This window comes from Bison bison, unplaced genomic scaffold, assembly GCF_000754665.1.
Source record: "Bison bison bison isolate TAMUID 2011002044 unplaced genomic scaffold, Bison_UMD1.0 scf7180017864032, whole genome shotgun sequence".
NCBI lineage: Eukaryota > Metazoa > Chordata > Mammalia > Artiodactyla > Bovidae > Bison > Bison bison.
The window spans coordinates 5,139,756-5,159,900 of record NW_011494604.1 but is presented as its reverse complement, the minus strand read 5'-3'; the positions used below and the strand labels follow the sequence as shown (position 1 = coordinate 5,159,900).

Below are 20,145 nucleotides of genomic sequence, written 5' to 3'. Positions count from 1 at the left end.
CCATAAATGTGCCATCAGCTTCACAGGGTCAGAAGCTGTATTTTTTCAGGACTCAGACGAGGCTTGTACCCAGGAAGCTCATAAGTAGCTAATCAGAGCCCCACATTGATTCACAGGTGGTGAGAATAGGGTTGTCCTGCAGACGAAATGTGTCCCTGAGAGTTGGGTGAGGGCGGGGGTTCCCGGGGGGCCTGGCCGGGAGCCCAGAGCCCTGGTTCTCATGCTTTGGGCTTCTTTTCCCAGTCAGCCACTGGCCATTGTGCTGTGTCCATCTGAGGTGGCCTCCAACACGTCACAACTACATTATTATCAAACTTCCTTCTTGGGACTATAGCACACCTCAGAGTTTCGGGTGTCCCCAAACCCTGTATCCCTGAGCAGGCTGCTTCCTGGTTTGTCTGCACCTGGGAGAGCATGTCGTCTTTCAAAGCCCAGACTTTTCTGTGGGAACACATGAGTGAAAACATTGGCTCAGCATGGCCTGCCCTCAGAAAGATTACACAATGAACTTCACTCTTCTCCCCTGCAAAATGGGGAGGTTAAGACTTACTACAATGCTGTGGTTTGGAGGACTGAGATCCTGCACACAGTGCCTTTGCAGTATGCACAGGGTGTGCGCTCGCTGCTGGGAGCTGCTGTTACTATGAGCTCAACTTTCATACCTCCCAGTGGGCTTCTCACAGTGGTGCACACACACAAACCCATAGACTACACACATGCGTGCTACCTCTGCCATCAACACACATACACAGATACTCTGCCCGCACAGAGCCTCATGCATAAGAACCTAGAAGCCATGTCCTCTCAAACAGTGACCAGGGGTGGGAGGTTTACCAGCCACTTGGCACATTTATTAAATATCTACTGCCCTGTGAGGACGCAGAAAGACTGAGAAAGGAACCCACCTTGGAAGAGCTTGGTTTAGCCAAGCACGATGCAACTGGCCCAGTGTAGTACCAGCGTTTGCTCACCCTGCATGGCACTAGGGTGTAGCTGGGCACAGGATAAATATTTGCCAAGAGGGTGGACTTGGGGCCCGGGTGCTTGAAGAGGCCCCCAAATCCTGCAGATCCCGACCCTCTTCACCAACCAGGCCTCCTGAACGGATCCAGTTCCCCAGGTCTGCTCAGACTGGAGTCTGCAGAGTCTAGCCTTCCTGACTACAGCCTGAGTGGCCCGAGCCCTCCCTGGAGGATGGGGTGGGGGTCTGATGCTGTGTGATTGACCCCCCTCTGTCTTCTCCCACAGCTGTCAGTGACTATTTTGGGGGCAGCTGTGTCCCGGGGGCAGGAGAGACCAGTTACTCAGAGTCCCTCTGTCGCCTCTGCCGGGGTGACTCCACTGGGGAAGGAGTGTGTGACAAGAGCCCCCTGGAGAGATACTACGACTACAGCGGGGCCTTCCGGTGAGAGGGGCTGGGGTGGGGCCACAAGCACTGGGAAAACACACCTCGTCATTGAATGGGCCCCTAGGGGAGTGGTGATGTCAGCTGCCTCTCATCAAAGCACCCTTTTTATAGTTCATGTGCCTGGTTGGTTTAAAAACCTCAAACCAGAATATGCCAGACAGGATTTACTCATAAAATCAACATGTTTGGTATATTTAGAGAAGTAAGGGCTCAGAGAGAAGACAATGGCAAAAATGGCCCTTTGCTGCTCCCAGATCCCCATTCTGGTGTCTGGGACCAGCAGGGAGGATGCTGGAGGGGGGCAGTGTGGCAGGGACCCCAAGGCGTGAACTCAGGGCTGGCCTCTCTTTGCTCCTATTCAGGCTGGCCCTTTAAATCAGTGCTCCATGGAGACAGGAGTCTCTTAACTGCTTGTGGGGCCCTTCCATCTGTCCACAAAAAAGGAAATATGCCTGGTGGGGGCTGGCATGGAAGTCTCCTGGTTCTTTCTCTCTGGTTACAGTGTTTCCATCTGGAACCCCAGTGTTTACACCCTAGGGTGTAATAGGGGAAATGAAGTTTGGGGTACAGAGGAGAAATGGTTCTTGGTCCTCCAAGTCAGAGACTCACCCACCCTGCCTCTCCTGGAGACATGCCCCAGTCCAGTCCCGGCTTGTTTGCTGACTGTAGGGACCTGGGCAGCCCCTTTGCCCAGGGGCCCTGACCTGCCTCCTTCACTGGGCAGTGACAGATGGAGGATCCATAAAGTCCTGGGCCTTTCCACACAGGGTTGTTGATGTGGCTTGAGAAGGTCTAGCCCAATCCCCTGCCTTAGGACAGAGTCATCTTCAAAACATCCTGAGCGTTAAGGCTGCCGATCAAGCAGCTGCCCTATGAGCACCCGCTCCTTTCAGGCCCCAAGCTCAGCTGCACAGAATCTACATGGATTATAAAGGATCTCTCTCTAGGGGAGCTGCTTTCTCATCCCTACTTTAGAGGCAATAGAGGTTAGGAAGGTTCCACAATTTGCCAAAGCCACACAGCCACACAGACTGGGGAACTGGAACCCGGGCTGCATGACTGTGAAACCCATGCCCGCCGAGAGCCCACCCAGCACAGCCCAGGCCAGACCTCCCGAGGCGGAGGATGGCAGCTGGACCCCAGCCTGCCTCATTGCTTCCACCTGCGCAGGTGCCTGGCAGAAGGGGCCGGGGACGTGGCCTTTGTGAAGCACAGCACAGTGCTGGAGAACACAGATGGTGAGTGGAGGGGCTGGCCCCCAGCAGCGGGTTTCAGGCCCCGTAAGCCTCCCTGACGGAAAGGAAGAGCTGGGTCTCACCAGTGGAGCTTAAACTGCTCTGCGCACAGGGGGGCTGAGGAGCCACTCTGCCTGCTCTGATACATATCTGGCCGTGGGTTCATTTTCCTTGTGAAGATTGGGTTCTGCTTTTGAAAAAAAAAAAGTTTATAAACCTCTGCGTTCAGTTAAGTTCAGTTCAGTCACTCAGTTGTGTCCGACTCTTTGCGACCCCATGAATTGCAGCATGCCAGGCCTCCCTGTCCATCACCAACTCCTGGAGTTCACTCAGACTCACGTCCATCGAGTCAGTGATGCCATCCAGCCATCTCATCCTCTGTCGTCCCCTTCTCCTCCTGCCCTCAATCCCTCCCAGCATCAGAGTCTTTTACAATCAGTCAAATCTTCCCATGAGGTGACCAAAGTACTGGAGTTTCAGCTTTAGCATCATTCCTTCCAAAGAAATCCCAGGGCTGATCTCCTCCAGAATGGACTGGTTGGATCTCCTTGCAGTCCAAGGGACTCTCAAGAGTCTTCTCCAACACCACAGTTCAAAAGCATCAATTCTTCGGCTCTCAGCCTTCTTCAGTCCAGCTCTCGCATCCATACATGATCACAGGGAAAACCATAGCCTTGACTGGACGGACCTTTGTTGGCAAAGTAACGTCTCTGCCTTTCAATATGCTATCTAGGTTGGTCATAACTTTTTTCCAAGGAGTAAGCATCTTAATTTCATGGCTGCAATCACCATCTGCAGTGATTTTGGAGCCCAAAAAAATAAAGTCTGACACTGTTTCCATTGTTTCCCCATCTATTTCCCATGAAGTGATGGGACCAGATGCCATGATCTTAGTTTTCTGAATGTTGAGCTTTAAGCCAACTTTTTCACTCTCCTCGTTCACTTTCATCAAAAGGCTCATTAGTTCTCTTCACTTTCTGCCATAAGGGTGGTGTCATCTGCATATCTGAGGTTACTGATATTTCTCCCAGCAATCTTGATTCCAGCTTGTGCTTCCTCCAGCCCAGCATTTCTCATGGTGTACTCTACATGTAAGTTAAATAAGCAGGATGACAATATACAGCCTTGATGTACTCCTTTTCCTATTTGGAACCAGTCTGTTGTTCCATGTCCAGTTCTAACTGTTGGTTCCTGACCTGCATACAGGTTTCTCAAGAGGCAGGTCAGGTGGTCTGGTATTCCCATCTCTTTCAGAATTTTCCACAGTTTATTGTGATCCACACAGTCAAAGGCTTTGGCATAGTCAATAAAGCAGAAATAGATGTTTTTCTGGAACTCTCTTCCTTTTTCTATGATCCAGCGTATGTTGGCAATTTGATCTCTGGTTCCTCTGCCTTTTCTAAAACCAGCTTGAACATCTGGAAGTTCACAGTTCATGTATTGCTGAAGCCTGGCATTAGGGATGTATTGGGTTATAATCATTTAAAATTTTGATGATAATCTAAGGAAATCTAAGAAAGTAATTATTTAAAGAGTTGTCTTTAAAGATTGCAAAAAGACTGATAAGAGCAAAAGAGTGGTATTGACATAAATGTGCAAAGTAGTGAAGTAATATGGTTTTAATTGTCCCTAGTGAAGGAAAATGGGAGTGGCAGATTGAAATACCTAAATGATGCATTTGTCTCAGGGGAAGGCCAAGCGATCCCCCAGAATTCTATTACAAAGGTTTTGTAGCAGTTTAAAAATAGAGGAAAGTTGAGGAGTGGAGAGAGAATGACACTGAGTAATTGTTGAGAGTGCTATAAATTATCATGCAGTCATTAAAAATGACCTTTATGGAGTTTTACAAACTATTACTTTCTTGGTTTTTTGGTTTGTTTTTAAATAGCTTTGGAGTGAATAGAGTGTTTGTGATCACACAAAGTATCTTTTCCCTCCTGTTATCTAGCAACGGTTTATCTTCCTCATTTTAAAATTTAAAAGTCATTAAAATATTGTTATGTAGGGCCATCTGTGGTATATTTTATTGCATGAGTTACAATCCTTAAAATTAGTCTTATTAATATTCCTGTTTGGTGTTGATATTCAGTCTTATAAAGGAGTTTTATGGAAAGCTTCCAGTAATGTGGAAAAATATTTTTAAATAAGTGAAAAAAATATAGGATGTAAAACTGCTTACCATGTATGGCTTTAACCATATTTAAAATGGTTAGAGGATAGAATAGAAAAAAGAACATGGAGGAAAAATACCAAAATATTAATAGTTGGAGTGGTGGGGGAAGCTTCGAGAATTTGCCCTCTTCTATCTGGGCCATGGTTCTGGAAAATTTTGTCGGGGTTTGTTTCCACCATTGCCCTATGCTCGGAACTAAATTTAGTGCCAGATGGTGGTGGTGAACTCCCGATATATTTCTCTCTCATCCTCGGTTTCTCTTACTTTCTTATTCTTTTTGTCTTTAATAAGCAGTTCTGTTTATATGTGTTATTTTATTATCAGATATCTCAAATCCTTTTTATTAGAAATTGGTGACAAATTTAAAATGTAAGTAAACAGACACAGTCTATAGAGACATCTGATTTTGTACAGTGCAGCCACCAAGCTCCTCTTCATTCTGAGTTCCGGTTCTCACCTCCTGGTATGATTCTGGGTTCTCACTTCTTGGTGTGGTTTTGGTTCTCACTTCCTGTAAGGGTCGCTTTTCACTGTGTGTCTGTGGTCTGTGACACCCTAGGCTCTCCCCAGGCCCCCTCCCAAGGGTCCTCCCCGATGTCCTCACCAAGCCCCACCCAGGACAGGAGTTGGCTCATGACAGGATTCCCATCTTCTCAGGGAAAACCCTGCCCTCCTGGGGCCAGGCACTGCTGTCACAGGACTTTGAGCTGCTGTGCCAGGATGGCACCAGGGCTGATGTCACCGAATGGAGGCAATGCCACTTGGCTCGGGTACCAGCTCACGCTGTGGTGGTCCGGGCCGACACAGATGGAGGCCTCATCTTCCGGCTGCTCAATGAAGGCCAGGTGAGTTCAGGGCACCCCACACAGCTTCTCGGGGTGGCAGGACCTTCTCATCTTTCACCAGGGTGGGAGCTCAGAGCCATCCCGGGGCTGCACCAGCCAGAGCAGGGGCAGGACCCAGAGGCAGAACATACAAGCAAGTAAACAAAATGACTAAACAAATAAATGTCAAAGTACACCATTAATTAAATGTGGTGTATAATGTTTTACTGATACCGCTGTGTAGAACAGCAGCAAGTTTCTGCCCACAGGCCGCACCAGCTTTGGTTAGTTTTGTTCATCCTGCCACCGAATTCGGCCCCACTGCTTGTGCTCAGTACCATTGCACACCTGAGCCTTAAGCCATGTGTTCAGGTAGCTGAGTGTGAAAAGGCAGAATGCACTGGGGAGCGCAAGGGAAGGAGAAAGCTCATGCAGTCCTCAGAGTGGGTGCCTGGCCTGCAGGCACAGGAAGAAGGAAGCGGGAGCTGAACTAGAAAGAAAGGATTCTCCCCACAGTACATCATCAGCCCCCACCCCTGCCCCTTGACACACAGCGTCTGTTCAGCCATGAGGGTAGCAGCTTCCACATGTTCAGCTCTGAGGCCTATGGCCAGAAGAACCTGCTATTTAAAGACGCCACCTCCGAGCTGGTGCCCATCGCCACACAGACCTATGAGGCATGGCTGGGCCGCGAATACCTGCATGCCATGAAGGGTCTCCTCTGTGACCCCAACCGTAAGTCTACCTTTCTCTTCTCCTGCTGGCCCCAGCCTGACTATGGGTGTGGTCAGGCTTGCTGGAGAGGTGGCCACAGGAGGACACACACCCCAGGAGGTATGTGTGCTTCTTGGCCTCAATGGGAACCTGTTTCTTCCACCTCCCTGCCTCTCATGGTTGGGGAAGAAGCATCTCTGGAGTCAAATGGCAGCATTGTACCCTGGAAACCCTACCTGCTCTGGGGGGTGGGATCCAGAACCCCAGGGTCTGTCTTGAAGGGTCTCTGCCCCTCCACCCAGTATTTGTCAAGTCCTGTCTTTCTCCCTCCACAGTGGCTTACTCCTCCCACAATGCCCTCATTCTCCCACAGTGCCTCACTCCTCCCACAATGCCCCTATCTTCCCACAGTGCCTCACTCCTCCTCCTCACCATGTGGCCATGGCCCTGGTTCTGGCGCTGTTTCTCATCTGGACCCTTACAGTAGTCTACCAATGACTTCATGCCTCTAGCCCCCACCCCCATGTATCCACCACCTACAGCCAGAGAGATGCTGTGCCTCAAGGTTTCTCACAGCCCCACGAAAGGGATTCTGTCCTCTCCTTTCTGGGTAAGAAAACAGGATCAGATGGAGAAATAACTTACCTTTATAGCTAACCATGGAAAGAAAGAGCCAGAATTCCTCTTGGGTCTGATTCTAGGCTCTTCCTGCTTAGGGCCAGCCCCTGATGCAGGCCAGTGTGATCACATGCTCACACCCACACAGGACTGCCCCATTACCTGCGCTGGTGTGTGCTGTCCACGCCTGAGATCCAGAAGTGTGGAGACATGGCTGTGGCCTTCAGCCGGCAGAGGCTCAAGCCAGAGATCCAGTGTGTGTCAGCTGAGTCCCCCCAGCAGTGCATGGAACGAATCCAGGTGGGAGCTGGGTCCAGAGGGCAGATCTGCCCAGGTGGGCAGGCAGTGGCAGTGCCTGGGATGGTCCTTACTGGCCCTCCCTCTGCCTACTTGGTCTGGAGGATACAGGGCAGCCTGAGTAGAAGAAAGTCTCCTATGACAATTCCACAGAAAGAGGGGAGGGGAAGTTGCCACAGGAAGCAGCCACCACCCCTTGGCGAGGGGTAGGGGAAAGGCAGGGAGAAGGGGGCTATTTCCCTTGGGGGAGCCTCAGAGACTCCTCCCTGCTAAGCAGGTGGGCCAGGAGCAGAAGGACCATGGGACTGGCCCAGCTTGGCACTAATGACCCTGTGGCCTTGGTCAAGTCCTTTTTCCTTTCTGAGTCTCAGTTTCCTCTTGTGCACATCAATGGGTGGCATTGGGTCATCATTTATTAAACCTCAATGCAATCAGAAATACATTTTACATCACAGTCTAGCACACAAAAAAGTTTTCTTTCAGAAATAAACCTGTAAAAATATATATCCCCTGTAGAGAGGTATGAAACCAAACAGTGTTCACCTTTACTAAGTACAATGTATGCTAATAGTTTCTGTGTATTCTATCCTAGTCTCATTTTTTTAAGCTTATCATGGCCCATTAAATTGATTAAGCATTCATTAATATGCATGCCACCTGACCCTGGTCTTGAGACCCATTCAGCTCTGTCCTGCTTTGCTTCTATGACTGGAGACTGAGGCCAGGAATGGGAAGCAGTCCCATGGCCCTGCAGTCAGGGCTGAGGTCCTACTGAGGTCACAGGGGTCTCCTCTGCTCCTGGACTGCTTCCTTCCTGTTTTTTTTTTAAGATCAACTTCAGGCCCCAACCCCATCAGAGTGGGGCCTGATGGTGAGGAGCTCTTTTCAAGGTGGTCCTCAAGTGCAGACCAAGTCACATGCCCTGGGGTGTCCACCCTGCCCCAGCCAAGCAGCACATTGACTTGAAAAGAGGCAAGCGAGCAGGAATGACATGGGGCCAGGATCATGACACTAACAATCTCATAAGCACTCACTTCCCACGTACCCCGCACTGTGCTAAGCCTTCATGTGGGTGATCTCAGTTAATCCTTATGACGACACTTGTGGGGTGGGTATGACTACTATCAGAAGTGGAGACTGAGTCTAGGGGAGGCTGAGGAGGTAACTTGCTCCAGGACACCCACGTCAAGGGTGGGGGAGCCTCTCTCCCCAGAGGTTGCCTGGAGCCTGCTATGGCACTGAGGGAGGAGAGACCAGCTGGAATCAAGGAAGGGAGATTCAGGGGTTGGGACTCGTCTTTTCCAAGTCGCGGGCAGGCTGTCCTGTGGAGGAGTGGCTGGTTGCAGGGGGCCCAGACCAGGCAGAGCTGCAGGGAGCTTAAGCTCTCTCCAGGAATAATTCCTCTCTTCATCTGAGCTCACAGAGGACCACGGGAGGAAAGGGCTGGCATTAGGGGGGTCCTGAAAACCCCAGAAAAAGGCTCAGAGATCCTCAGTTCTAACTTCTAAGGCTCTCAGAGATGATGTCCAGTGTAGCTCTAATATCCATTTCCTGCCTGACCACAGTGACCCAGGCAAGCAGGGGTCAGCTGGCCTGGCCCCTGGACTGTGGCTTAGGGTCTGGGTTCCTCCTCAGCATCGCAATGTGTAGAAGGTCTAAGTGGGAGGGAAGGGGTGCCCCAGAGATGCCCCACTAGGCTCAGAATATCAACATCACTGCCTTTATTCTGTCATCATAACTTCAAGCCTCAGCTCTGGACCGTGGGGGGCACCTTCCTGGGGTGCCGATGTCCCCTCTCTCCCTGGACCACCTCTTCCTTGGGGTATGGCTTGATTATCAGCTAATCTCTTTGCAGGGTCTGAGGAGCCACCTGTCCAGAGGCTTCAGAATGGACAAGTGGGGATGGGGCACAGGTGACCGGAGGGCTCTAGAGGCTTCTGAGGGGGGACGGACCTGGGCTACTCCTGAGGCAGGGCTCTATCCTTCCACCCTGGAGCCTCCTCCCGTAGACCCTGAGACTGTCTTCTTTGCAGACCCGGCTCGTTCACCCATTCACAGGCACATTTGAGAAGCATGTAAAGCACTCCTGCTGTGTGCCAGTCCTTGGCCAGGTTCTGGGGGTGCAGTACAATGCCCAGGTCCCTGAGGCTGGGGAGCCATGGGGAGACCCACATGGAGTGCAAGAGCAGGCGCTGTGCTAGGTTCTGCTCAGAACAGGGTCTGGCAACAGGAGACCCTCAGAAAACATGTGCTGCAAGATTAAAAGACACCCATGAATGGGAGTGCTGATGCTGGACGGTTTCAGGCCTCTGGTCCTCCAAGCATCCTTACAAGGAGAGGAAGGGGCAGATGGGACAGGATAGGGTTCCCAGGGGAAGGGAGCCTGAGGCCAGAGTTCCTGAGAGACCCAGCTTTGGCACCTCTGTCAGATCCTGACACCCAGAGCTGTCTGGGGACCCACCTCAGCTTGACCACTCTTTCTGTCCCCTCTGCAGGCTGGGCAGATTGATGCTGTGACCCTAAAGGGCGAGGACATTTACACAGCAGGGAAGACATATGGGCTGGTCCCAGCAGCCGGGGAGCACTATACCCGTGAGTGCAGGTGCCAGCCCACTGGCCTCAGTGGGGAGGTGGTTGATTTTTTTTTTTTACAAAAACTTCTCTAAAAAAGTCTTTCTCCCAGTTGCTGTCTGTCACAGGAAAACCACTCTGGCCCCAGGAACAGTGTACCCACCCAGTCACTGGAAGCCTGGCAGGCTTTAGTGAACTTTCTGTGAAGGGTCAGAGAGTAAACACTTCAGGCTCTGAAGGCCACATACAGACTCTGCTGCATGTTCTTTTTTTAAACAACACTTTAAAAATATAAAAATTATTTTTAGCTTGCATCCCAGGCTGTACAAAAACAGGCTGAGTAATTTGCCAGGGTCTGAACTAGAAAGCCTCCTCAGCCTCTTCCATCCAGACCATGTGGCTCATGGCAAGTGGCCCTGGGACCCACCTTCCTGTCAGCTCATGAACACCTTTTCAATGGCCGGGGCCCAGGTGCTCTGTCCCTAGGTCTACTGACCTCAGGTCCACTCCACTTGGACATGAGAACTCTCTCATCTTAGGGAAAGCGCATCTGCAACCTCAGCTATGCCTCCACTTTTCTCCCAGAAGGTGAGAAAAATACCACCTGAGTGTAAGGAAAGAAAGAAATTCTTCTGGTTTCAGCAGTTGGAGCTGCTGAAAAGTGGAGCCCCACAGGCTGCCCCTCAGCAATGAGGGGACACGCACAGGTCTCGCTGCCAGAAACGCTCTCTGAACACCTGCCTGGCTCTTGGCCTGGGCGCTGTTGAGCCTGGGCAGCCAGGGGAGCAGTGCATGGGGCCAGAGCCACTGCTCTGAGGTCAAAGCAACTGGAGGGAACAGATTGCAGGCTCTGGCCTGGCTCCTGCTCAGCTGAGGCCACTAAGCACAGACAAAGGGCCTCACTGGTGTCCCTTCCCCAGCGGAGGACAGGAGTAACTCGTACTTCGTGGTGGCTGTGGTGAAGCGGAACAGCTCCTATGCCTTCACCCTGGATGAGCTGCGGGGCAAGCGCTCCTGCCACCCAGGCTTCGGCAGCCCCGTGGGCTGGGACATCCCTGTGGGCACCCTCGTGCAGAGGGGCTTCATCCGGCCCAGGGACTGCGACGTCCTCACAGGTACTGCCCCCCGCAGACACACACACGTGCAAGCTCTTCTTGGGGGTTCACTGGGGTCAGGGCCAGTTCTGAGGGTTGAGGTCCTCTCCCAGCAGGACCCCAGAGAAGGCAGCCCCAGAGAGATTTCCTCTTCCTCTTTGACGTGCCCCTTGCTCTCGGGAAGGTTAGGGAATATTCTTGGCCACACCCAGGACAATGGTGTCTGGTTCTGTGGAGGGTACCCCTACCCACTTACTCAGAGTGGAATATTTTCAGTGGGGCGGGGAGCAGGCCAAGTGCATTGCTCAAGGCCTGGCTCACACTGTCCTGGCTCACAGGCTGTCTAGTCCAGTTACTGGGCATCTGGGGGACCTTGTTGGGAAGTGGCCAGCCATCTATATAAGTGCTGAAGAAGACACGTTTACCCAGCACCTACCATATGCCATAGGCAGGGCCCTCCCTGGGTGTTAAATCATGCACATTCATGGTGCGAGGAAGGCAGGAGGAAGCTGGCTGAACACACACCTCTGTCCCGGCTGGCACGTTGGAGGAAAATAACACATCTTTTTTCTAACCACCCACACAAGCACATGTAAGGTGTTAGGACTGGCTGCTCCCACTCCCAGACAGCTGGGCAGTTACTCTGACTGCAACAGAAGAGTTTATGAGGTAGTGAGTTCCCTGTCCCTGAGGGAGTTCAAGGGAAGGTGGGTTCTCTTATTTAGACAATCTTTGCATTCCCCCATCCCCGTGATCCTCACAGGAGGGGACGTGCCGCTCTGAGATGGATGGGCAGGAGCAAATGGGTGGCCTGGAGCCATAGCACCAGGCAAGGGGGGCAGATCGGTGGGGGAGCAGTCACCCTCTCTGCCATGGTCCCTCAACACAGCCCTCTCCCTCTGCCCCAGCGGTGAGTGAGTTCTTCAGTGCCAGCTGTGTGCCTGTGAACAACCCCCAAAACTACCCCTCCTCACTGTGTGCACTCTGCGTGGGGGATGAGCAAGGCCGCAACAAGTGTGTGGGCAACAGCCAGGAGAGGTACTACGGCTACAGTGGCGCCTTCAGGTACCCGGTGGGCTGGGGCCGGGCGGCAGGGGAGGGGTCCTGGGGCCAGGGGCCAGGATGGGACCTCCTGCCAATACCTGTCTTGACTTCTTGTGTGGCAGGTGCCTGGTTGAGAATGCAGGGGACGTTGCCTTCGTCAAGCACACGACGGTCTTTGACAATACAAATGGTATGTGTCGGCCCTGGGACATGACAGGGCCAGACTGGTAGGGCTCTTCCCCATCTCCCGCAGAATCCAGCACCAGATGTTCCTGGCACTGCAGGCCTAGTGGCAGCAGGGAAAGACTGAGTCTAGAAGGCTCTGCCCCTTGGGGAGCCCAGGAGCCCGAGGGCCAAACAGTAAGAACGGGCCTCGGGCTACATGTCCAGGTGCACAGGCCACCTGACAGTCTATGTCTCTGGAAGCCAAATTCCCATTCTACCAAAATGGTAGCCACTCAGTCCATTTGGAGAAACCCCATCCAGGGCGTTTACATGGCACCAAGGTGTGTGGGTTGGGTGGCAGGGACCGCTCGCCCCAGGGTCTTCAGTTCACATTAGCAGCTTGCGTTTGTTCCCGAGCGCGTCAGTGCCGTGCGCAGGGAGGTCACCGCAGCCCCAGGGTGCGTGAGGCAAGGCACGCCCCCCATTCACATCATGAGGTGGTGTTTTTCTCTGGAGTCGCCTTCCTGGGCTCCACTGAGGAGAAGAGGCCAGGAACTCTTCTCCGGGGCCCCAGGCCCCCACCTGAAGTTCTACTGGGTTGCAGGCCTGTACCTGACTCCCCTGCCCTGTTCTGTTCTCCCTCCTTGGGGAAGGAGAGAGAAATGGATTTTGCATTTTGAAGACTGGAAACTATTTCCCTTCAACATTTTTTGTTTGCGTTTTCTGTATGCCCTGCCTACACCCCAGGCTTTGCAACCCCAAACACTGGAAGCTAAGTCTTCTCCACTCTCTCCTAACACATCTCTTCCCAGGAACTCAGGGCAGAAAGGCAGAAGGCCTGAAGGGGAGGTGGAGATTGGTGAAGGGAAAACAAGATATGCAGGGAAAAAACATCAATCAGTATTTCAAAACTCAGATTCCACCATGCCTATGGAAAGTCACTAAGGCTGAAAACCAGTTGCCTCAACAGAGCTGGAAGGGTTCCAGCTCACCTGCCAACCACCCACCAACAGCACTGGGGGTCATCCCCCAGAAGGAGGGAGCAGTGAGCCCTGCCTGGGCCCAGCCTGTGCCCTCTGTGTCCTGGGCTGGGGGTTCAGGGAGAAGACGGGGCCCTTGTGAGGTTCACCTGCGGAGAGGCACCCACTTCCCAGAGCCACTCAAATTTTTTTATCTCTACTCAAGGACCCACCTGGAGTTCCTCCTGGAGATAGAAAGGCAGTGTATACTAAGTGAATATACAAAGGCACAAAATAATGTGATTCCCGAAAGTAGTGTTTGTCAGGAAGCCTTTGGACCAGCCACTTGCATCAGAATTACTGAGTTACTGGTTTAAAATGCAGATTCCTGGGTCCCATTCTAGCTTACCTGATGAGATTCTTTGCAAGAAGGGGCATTTGAAATTGCCTCTTATAGATCAACAACATGTGATGTTTTATTCCGTCTGGCTTGAGAATTTCAGCTGTTAGGGGAGAGTCCATCGTACCCTCAAGCCTGAGACCTATGACACAAAGATGGAGTTCTTTGCCTAAGAGTGATTAAGAGCCTGTTCCTCCACCTGTAAAACGGGAGTGATTATATAGTTCATTGCTACATAGTACATGCTTCTTATTCCCTACAAATAACATTATAAGCCCAGCTGGGTTCTCTCATTCTGGTTATAGATACAGCAGAGCAGTTGAAGAGTGGAGAGGGTTGGGGAGCTGGCCAGATATCACCACCTCTCCCCAGTCAAGGACTTGGGGTCCCTGAGGAGAGCAGTCTGTCTATCCTCTCCCCCACTCTGCTTCATCCCTTCAGGCCACAGTTCTGAGCCCTGGGCTGCTGAGCTCATGTCAGAGGACTACGAGCTGCTGTGTCCCAATGGGGCCCGGGCTGAGGTGACCCAGTTTGCAGCCTGCAACCTGGCACAGATACCATCCCATGCTGTCATGGTCCGTCCAGACACCAACATCTTCACTGTGTATGGACTGCTGGACAAGGCCCAGGTGAGCGAGGGCAGGAGCTGCCCCGCTGGGTGGTTTGCGGGGTAGGGATGATGACAGAGGCGAGCCAAGCCCCTCAGTCACCTCAGTCTACCTGGAGCAGACTTCAGGAGAAACTGAGGAAATTCTAGGGAATTTCTCAGAAATTCTGTGAATGTCACTTAGTCAAGGCCATCCCTCCAAGCACTGTCCCCTCTGTCTCCTGTATCATTAATTTTCCCTTCTCAGCCAGACCATTCCCACCAACATACAAACCTGCTATTACTTCTGCTGCTGCTGCTGCTAAGTCGCTTCAGTCGTGTCCAACTCTGTGCGACCCCATAGACGGCAGCCCACCAGGCTCCCCCATCCCTGGGATTCTCCAGGCAAGAACACTGGAGTGGGTTGCCATTTCCTTCTCCAATGCATGAAAGTGAAAAGTGAAAGTGAAGTCGCTCAGTCGTGTCCGACTCTTAGCGACCCCATGGACTGCAGCCTACCAGGCTCCTCCGTCCATGGGATTTTCCAAGCAAGAGTACTGGAGTGGGGTGCCATTGCCTTCTCCAGCTATTACTTCTACCATCCTGTAAACACAAGTGAACCTTCTTTTGGTCTCACATCCCCTTATAACCATAACCCCACTCCCTTTTATAGCAGAATTCCTTCAAAGAGCCATCTCTAGTCTGGAATCATCAATTCCTCCTTTCCTGACCTCTCTTAAGGATGGAGACTATTCCAGATAGGCCCCTCCAGGTGCTGAGACTGCCTTGGTCGAGGTCTCACTGGCCCGTGCTTACATCCCGTGGCTGTTGCTCAGTCCATGTCTCCCCGGCCTCTCAGCAGCACTGGCTGCAGCTCCCTCTTCCTGAAGTTCACCGCCCTCCTGAATGCAGTTTCCCCCATGCCTGCCTGGCTGTCCCGCCACCTCCCCAGCCTCCCCTCCATCCCCTTTGCTGGCTCTTCCTCATTTCCCTGGCTGGTAACCACTGGAGCCCCCCAGGCTTCATCCTAAGCCGTCTTCTCTGTCGCACCTCTACCCCTATTGATCTCATCCAGCCCCATCGTTAACTACCATCCGTATAGTGATGACTGCTAAGTGTACATCCTCAACCCTGCTTCAGTCTCACCCTTTAATCTCAAACGTACATCTTTGGCAGCTGCCTATTAGACATTTCCATTTCTAACAGGCGTCTTGACCTGAACAAGTCAAAGTTGGACTCCTCTTTTTCCCTCCATCTTCCCCACTTCAGTGAATAGCAGCCTCAGACTTCCCATTTCCTCAGGAGTCAGGTCAGACTCCTGTCTTCCTGTCATGCCCTACTTCCAGTCAATCAACAAATTAACTTTCAAAACACATCTGAAATTTGAACACAGGCCATCTGACAAGACTGCCCCAGGTTCCAAACCTTCCCCTCTACACACCCCCAACCTGATATAGACTGAAATTGACCTCATTTCCCTCCTTCCATAAGCACCACAGACTTGCAGAGCCAGCTGACCCTCCAGGCCAGTTCCTAACCTTGGAAATGATGTTTAATCTCATCTTTCCTATGGAATCCCTCTGTCTCAGAAGTTCTTAACTCTGGGTCTGTGGGCTTCCCCAAGGTTCCCGAAACCCTCTGAAGTGATGTGGGGGAAGAGCCCTGTATGGATGTGCACTTTTCTGGGGAGAAGGCTGAGAGCTTTCATCACATCCTCACGAGGATCCATGAGTACCCCCAAAAGATCAATAGCCACCTTACTCTTTCTTTCCCCTTTGACCAGTATTTGAAGGCTGAAGTGGGCATTTGTCCATGCTCTTCTGATGTCCTGTATTGTATTCCTCATTTCTCACATCCCTTCTGGCCTTTTTACTGACTGTCTCAGGACAGGAGCCATAGCACACTCACCCTGAGAACCCTCAACAGGGAAGAGAACAGCTCCTCAAGAACTTCTTGAGTGTGAGGAGGGTGGGTTAGTAAAGGATATTCAACTTACCTAGTACTTTCTTAGTACTGGTATCAGAAGGAATGGCTCTCTTATGAAATCATTTTGGTTGGGGATAAAGGATACCCATAAAAAAGAGTGAGAAAGCCTGGTAGAAAAGGATGAGAAATGCTGAGCAGACTTAGCAGACCCCTCAGTAGTCTCACCCACATCCTCTCTCATTTCTGAGTTTTCTTCCTGTGAAGGCTCAGGCTTCAATATCCAAGAGCTAGTTTGGTGTGATGTTTCTGGATGGCTGTCTTACTGTGGTGGCTCTGGTCATCTCTTATTCCACATCAGCTTTGGTGACAGAGGTCATTGAGTCGATGATTTTAAAGCAGAGTCTTGGCACCTGACTGTCCTTGCTCCTTGGTGCATAAAGCAATTAATGGCAAATGATACCCAGGTGACCATTGGTAAGCCCAGGTGCAAAGCTGATCTGCTGTGTGCTTCCAGGACCTCTTTGGAGATGACCACAATAAGAATGGGTTCAAAATGTTCGACTCCTCCAGCTATCATGGCCAAGACCTGCTTTTCAAGGATGCCACCATCCGGGTGGTACCTGTGGGAGAAAAGACGACATATCGTAGCTGGCTGGGCCCCGACTACGTGGTGGCTCTGGAAGGGATGCTGTCTCAGCAGTGCTCAGGCACAGGTAGGGCGGGCTGGCAGGGTCACACCCCACAGAAGAGTGGGCACAATCCCTGGGCATCCTCCCAAGCCTTTCTCCCCAAACCTTGAGTGAACCGAAGGGCGCTCTGCATCTTTGCAAACGATCAAGATGAAGTGCCCTGAGAGGGTCTTCAGTTATAGCAGAAACACTGGCTGTGGAATCCAGACAGACCTGGATAATGAATATAAATGTTAAAAATAATCATCCAAAGAGGATTCAGGCAACTGCATAAATATACATGTAGTGTAATTTTGAAAGAAATGAATATGTAAAGAAACCAGGGGAAAGAAAAATTATAATAGGGTAGCAAGAGGGAGCCTGGAGTGAATTTAGTACACAAAAATACACTCCGTCTAGTCCTGCACATGAGTGGCAATGGGCCACAAACACAGCTCCTGGCACTTCAAGGCCCTTTACTGTCTGTGTTTAATCCCTCAGTGACCGCGGCCTCCAGGGTCTCCCTACTCCTGCTGCTGCTCCCGCTGGCCCTCACGGCCAGCCTCCTCCAGCCCTGCCTCTGAAGCATCTCTGGGCCAGCCTTGCCCTCCTTTGGAATGGAAACCTATTCAGAAATCTCTCTAAATCGGGCTGTTCTCCTCAGTAAATCCGGTTAACACTGCTCAGAGAAAAAAATGTGTGATGGGAAAGGAAGCGTGAAAAACCATAGAGCTCCTCAGGGCTGCAATTCCAGCACTGAAGTTTCTGTGATTGCTTCAAAGTGGAATAAAGATGAATGTTAAAACAAAGTGCCCCCAACTGGACTGAGCGGGTCCCTCCTGCTGGAACCCAGCCTCTGCCTCCCAGGCACCACCTGTCCCTCCGCTACCTGGGTGGCGCGCTGGCCCGCCTCCAGTCACGCCCCACCCACAGGCTGGCACAGCTGCTTCCCTGCAGGTCTGCAGGCTCCCACCACGCAGATCCTCACCAGCCTCGGGTTTGGAAAAGACCGGTTGCCAAGGAAACAGGCTGAACCTGAGCTTCCCACATGGCCCTCTCTGCTGGAACTCGCCCTGCTGAGCCGCCCAGGGGGGCCTGGTGAGATGACAGGCCTGCCGGCCCCTCCCTGCCAGTTACCACCTCCTCCTCTGGGGAATGGACACCGCACCCAGCACCTCCCATCAGCCCCCGCTCCGTCTGTCTCTGGACTCCAGCCTCCCTCGTGAGGATACTGTGTGTCTGTCTGTCCACTGAGGCAGTACCTGATGAGGCTGGAGCCAGGCCCTCCAAGGAGGCAAAGCTTCTGGGCACTCACAGCCCTTTGTCCTTGTCTTCTGCGGCTTGGCATGGCTAGGACCACCGGACCCCTAATTGTGCTGGGCTGGGGAGGCCAGGGCTGGACCCTAGGGATGAAGTCCTCAAGGGTCCTGGGGCAACGGAAATGCTTCTCAGAATTTTTACTAGGTAGGGGGCTTGATGCAGGGTTGGAGGTCTAAAATCTTGCCTAAATACCTGTCTGTGTAAGAAGGGCAGGCCTCAGAACAAAGTGTGATCTGTGTGCCCTGCCCTTTGGTGGTTCAGCTGCACCAGGCTCTGTCCTGAGGCTCAGCCCCGCAAGGAGAAATCCCCACTCCTGAGTTTCCTCCTCTTAGGCTCCATCACAGTTTACCCTCTCCTGCTCTGCTGTGATGTCCACCGCTCTGGAGCTGCTCCTGTACCTCTGGCAGCAGTGGTTTTCTCCAAATCAAAGGGTTCAGCCTTCGGGGCTACCCAGTGATCTCCAGGCGCTCAAGTGTGGGGGGTGCCTCTGAAGAGCTGGGGATGGGGAGATGCCATTCTGTTTGTCAGAGGAGCCTCAGGCCAGCGAGGAGCTGAGGGGAGTCCTGGCTCCTCAGGTGTGAGCACAGGGTCTCTTCCTCCCAGACGTCCTCTGACTGGGCCCGAGGGCCACTCATTTCAGAGGAAGGCTCCATCCTCCCCATCCCCTTCAAATCAGTGGAAACTGCTGGGAGAGGGTCTCTATTATCGTCATGGTTGTTTGGAAAGCAGGAAAAAGTTCCCCGAACTGCCAGCTCTTACTCTGAAATCTGCTCCCTTTAAAAAAGTAAAAAGAAGAAACGAGAGCAAGCCACCTTCGTCAGCAGGCTGGGAGCCGCGTGGGCCTGGAGCTATTTGCATCTTCGTCTGCGGGGGCCTCGGGGATGCTGATGACAGGCTGGGCTCCCAGTGCTTCGCCCCCACCTGTGGGCGTTGGGATGGATCCCTTCCATCCTCAGTGGAGAAGGAGGCCACTGGCCATGTCCTGGCTATGGTCACACCATCCTGAGGAGTCCTGGCCTCCACCCCACTGTGAGAGGCCAGAAGGAGCCGGCCTCAGCTACCAAGCGTGTACCCTCTTCTCTGAAGGAGCAAAATAATTCTTCTCTGACTTGATGATTGTTTGATTTCTTTTTCTTTTTTATTTTTCAAAGGGAAATTTGTGCAGTGAGGAGTGTATTACCATGTGGCCATCCTGGGCCAGCGTGCTGCCCAGGGTGTGACACGGTACTGTGAGCCCCTCAAGGTGTGACCTGCCTGAATGCTGGATGGCTTCTGACTGTCAGGTGACAGCAAGGAGCCACCTCTGTGTTAGCACTCATGAAAGACGTTGGTTTGTTCTTTCAAATAAAGCCAAACAACCTGCACTGGCTGAGGCTTGGATTCTGATAGAAAACTGCTGATGATGGTTCACTTTTTTCTTCTTAGGTGGGCAGAGGTCTGCAAGCCCCAGGTCACCCCCTGCCTCCCAGAATGACAGATTCCACTCAGAACCTCAGTCAGGAACCAGTCCGAGCCTCCATCCAGCGAGGCCCACAGCTCCCTTCTCTAGTATGGACTGGTTCTCTGGCCTCAGCCATCCCAGCACATCCCAGCTGACTCCTTCCTCTCGGCCTCTTGGGCGTCTGTTCCTCTGGGGACCAGGTGCAGAGCAGTGCAGTCTTCTCCACCACCCCCTGCCCTTTGTCTCCAAAATAAGTCACCCACACCATTCCTTTGGCAAGCTGGCTGCTAACTCACTGGAGGAAGGGAAGGAGGGGTCAGTCCTCACAGTGGGCACTCTCTGGCCTTACTTAAGTGTGGCAGGTGGGCTGGTCTTGGCTGGTGCCCCACACTCACTTGGGAAGTGGAGGTTCTTCGTGCTCCCCTCTCCCAGGGCTCCCGCCCTTCATTCTTCCCCAAGCCTGCCTCTTCCCTCCCTCCCTTCCTCCATCCCTCCTCACGGCCACCTCACAGAGCTGGGACCCGGCTCCCCACGGCACCCAATCACCATGAAGCCAGGAAGTCTGGGGTCCTGGCAGCAGAAGTTGATAACGTCTCTGTACCACATGGCTCGGGTTTGGCCAATCAGCTGTCTTGATGCCGTCCCTGCCTCCCCTAATCCCTTGGGGGAGTTATTTAAATTCAAGCCACAGCTCCTCCTCTA

The 20,145-nt window shown here is 52.4% G+C and overlaps 1 protein-coding gene across 1 annotated transcript in view; it reads left to right on the top strand.

The window, feature by feature from the left end:
- The window catches only part of MFI2 (antigen p97 (melanoma associated) identified by monoclonal antibodies 133.2 and 96.5), a 24,888-nt gene extending 6,453 nt beyond the window's left edge, over nt 1-18,435 (top strand). Inside the window, exons 5-16 of the mRNA XM_010834373.1 lie at nt 1,249-1,405; nt 2,579-2,646; nt 5,474-5,661; nt 6,195-6,375; nt 7,121-7,272; nt 9,765-9,861; nt 10,761-10,955; nt 11,843-11,999; nt 12,101-12,168; nt 13,944-14,131; nt 16,529-16,727; nt 17,184-18,435. Of these exons, the coding sequence (XP_010832675.1) occupies nt 1,249-1,405; nt 2,579-2,646; nt 5,474-5,661; nt 6,195-6,375; nt 7,121-7,272; nt 9,765-9,861; nt 10,761-10,955; nt 11,843-11,999; nt 12,101-12,168; nt 13,944-14,131; nt 16,529-16,727; nt 17,184-17,266 (1,733 nt within the window). The 3' untranslated portion in view covers nt 17,267-18,435. The remainder of the gene's footprint in view (nt 1-1,248; nt 1,406-2,578; nt 2,647-5,473; nt 5,662-6,194; nt 6,376-7,120; nt 7,273-9,764; nt 9,862-10,760; nt 10,956-11,842; nt 12,000-12,100; nt 12,169-13,943; nt 14,132-16,528; nt 16,728-17,183) is intronic.
- The last annotated feature ends 1,710 nt before the right edge of the window (nt 18,436-20,145 follow it).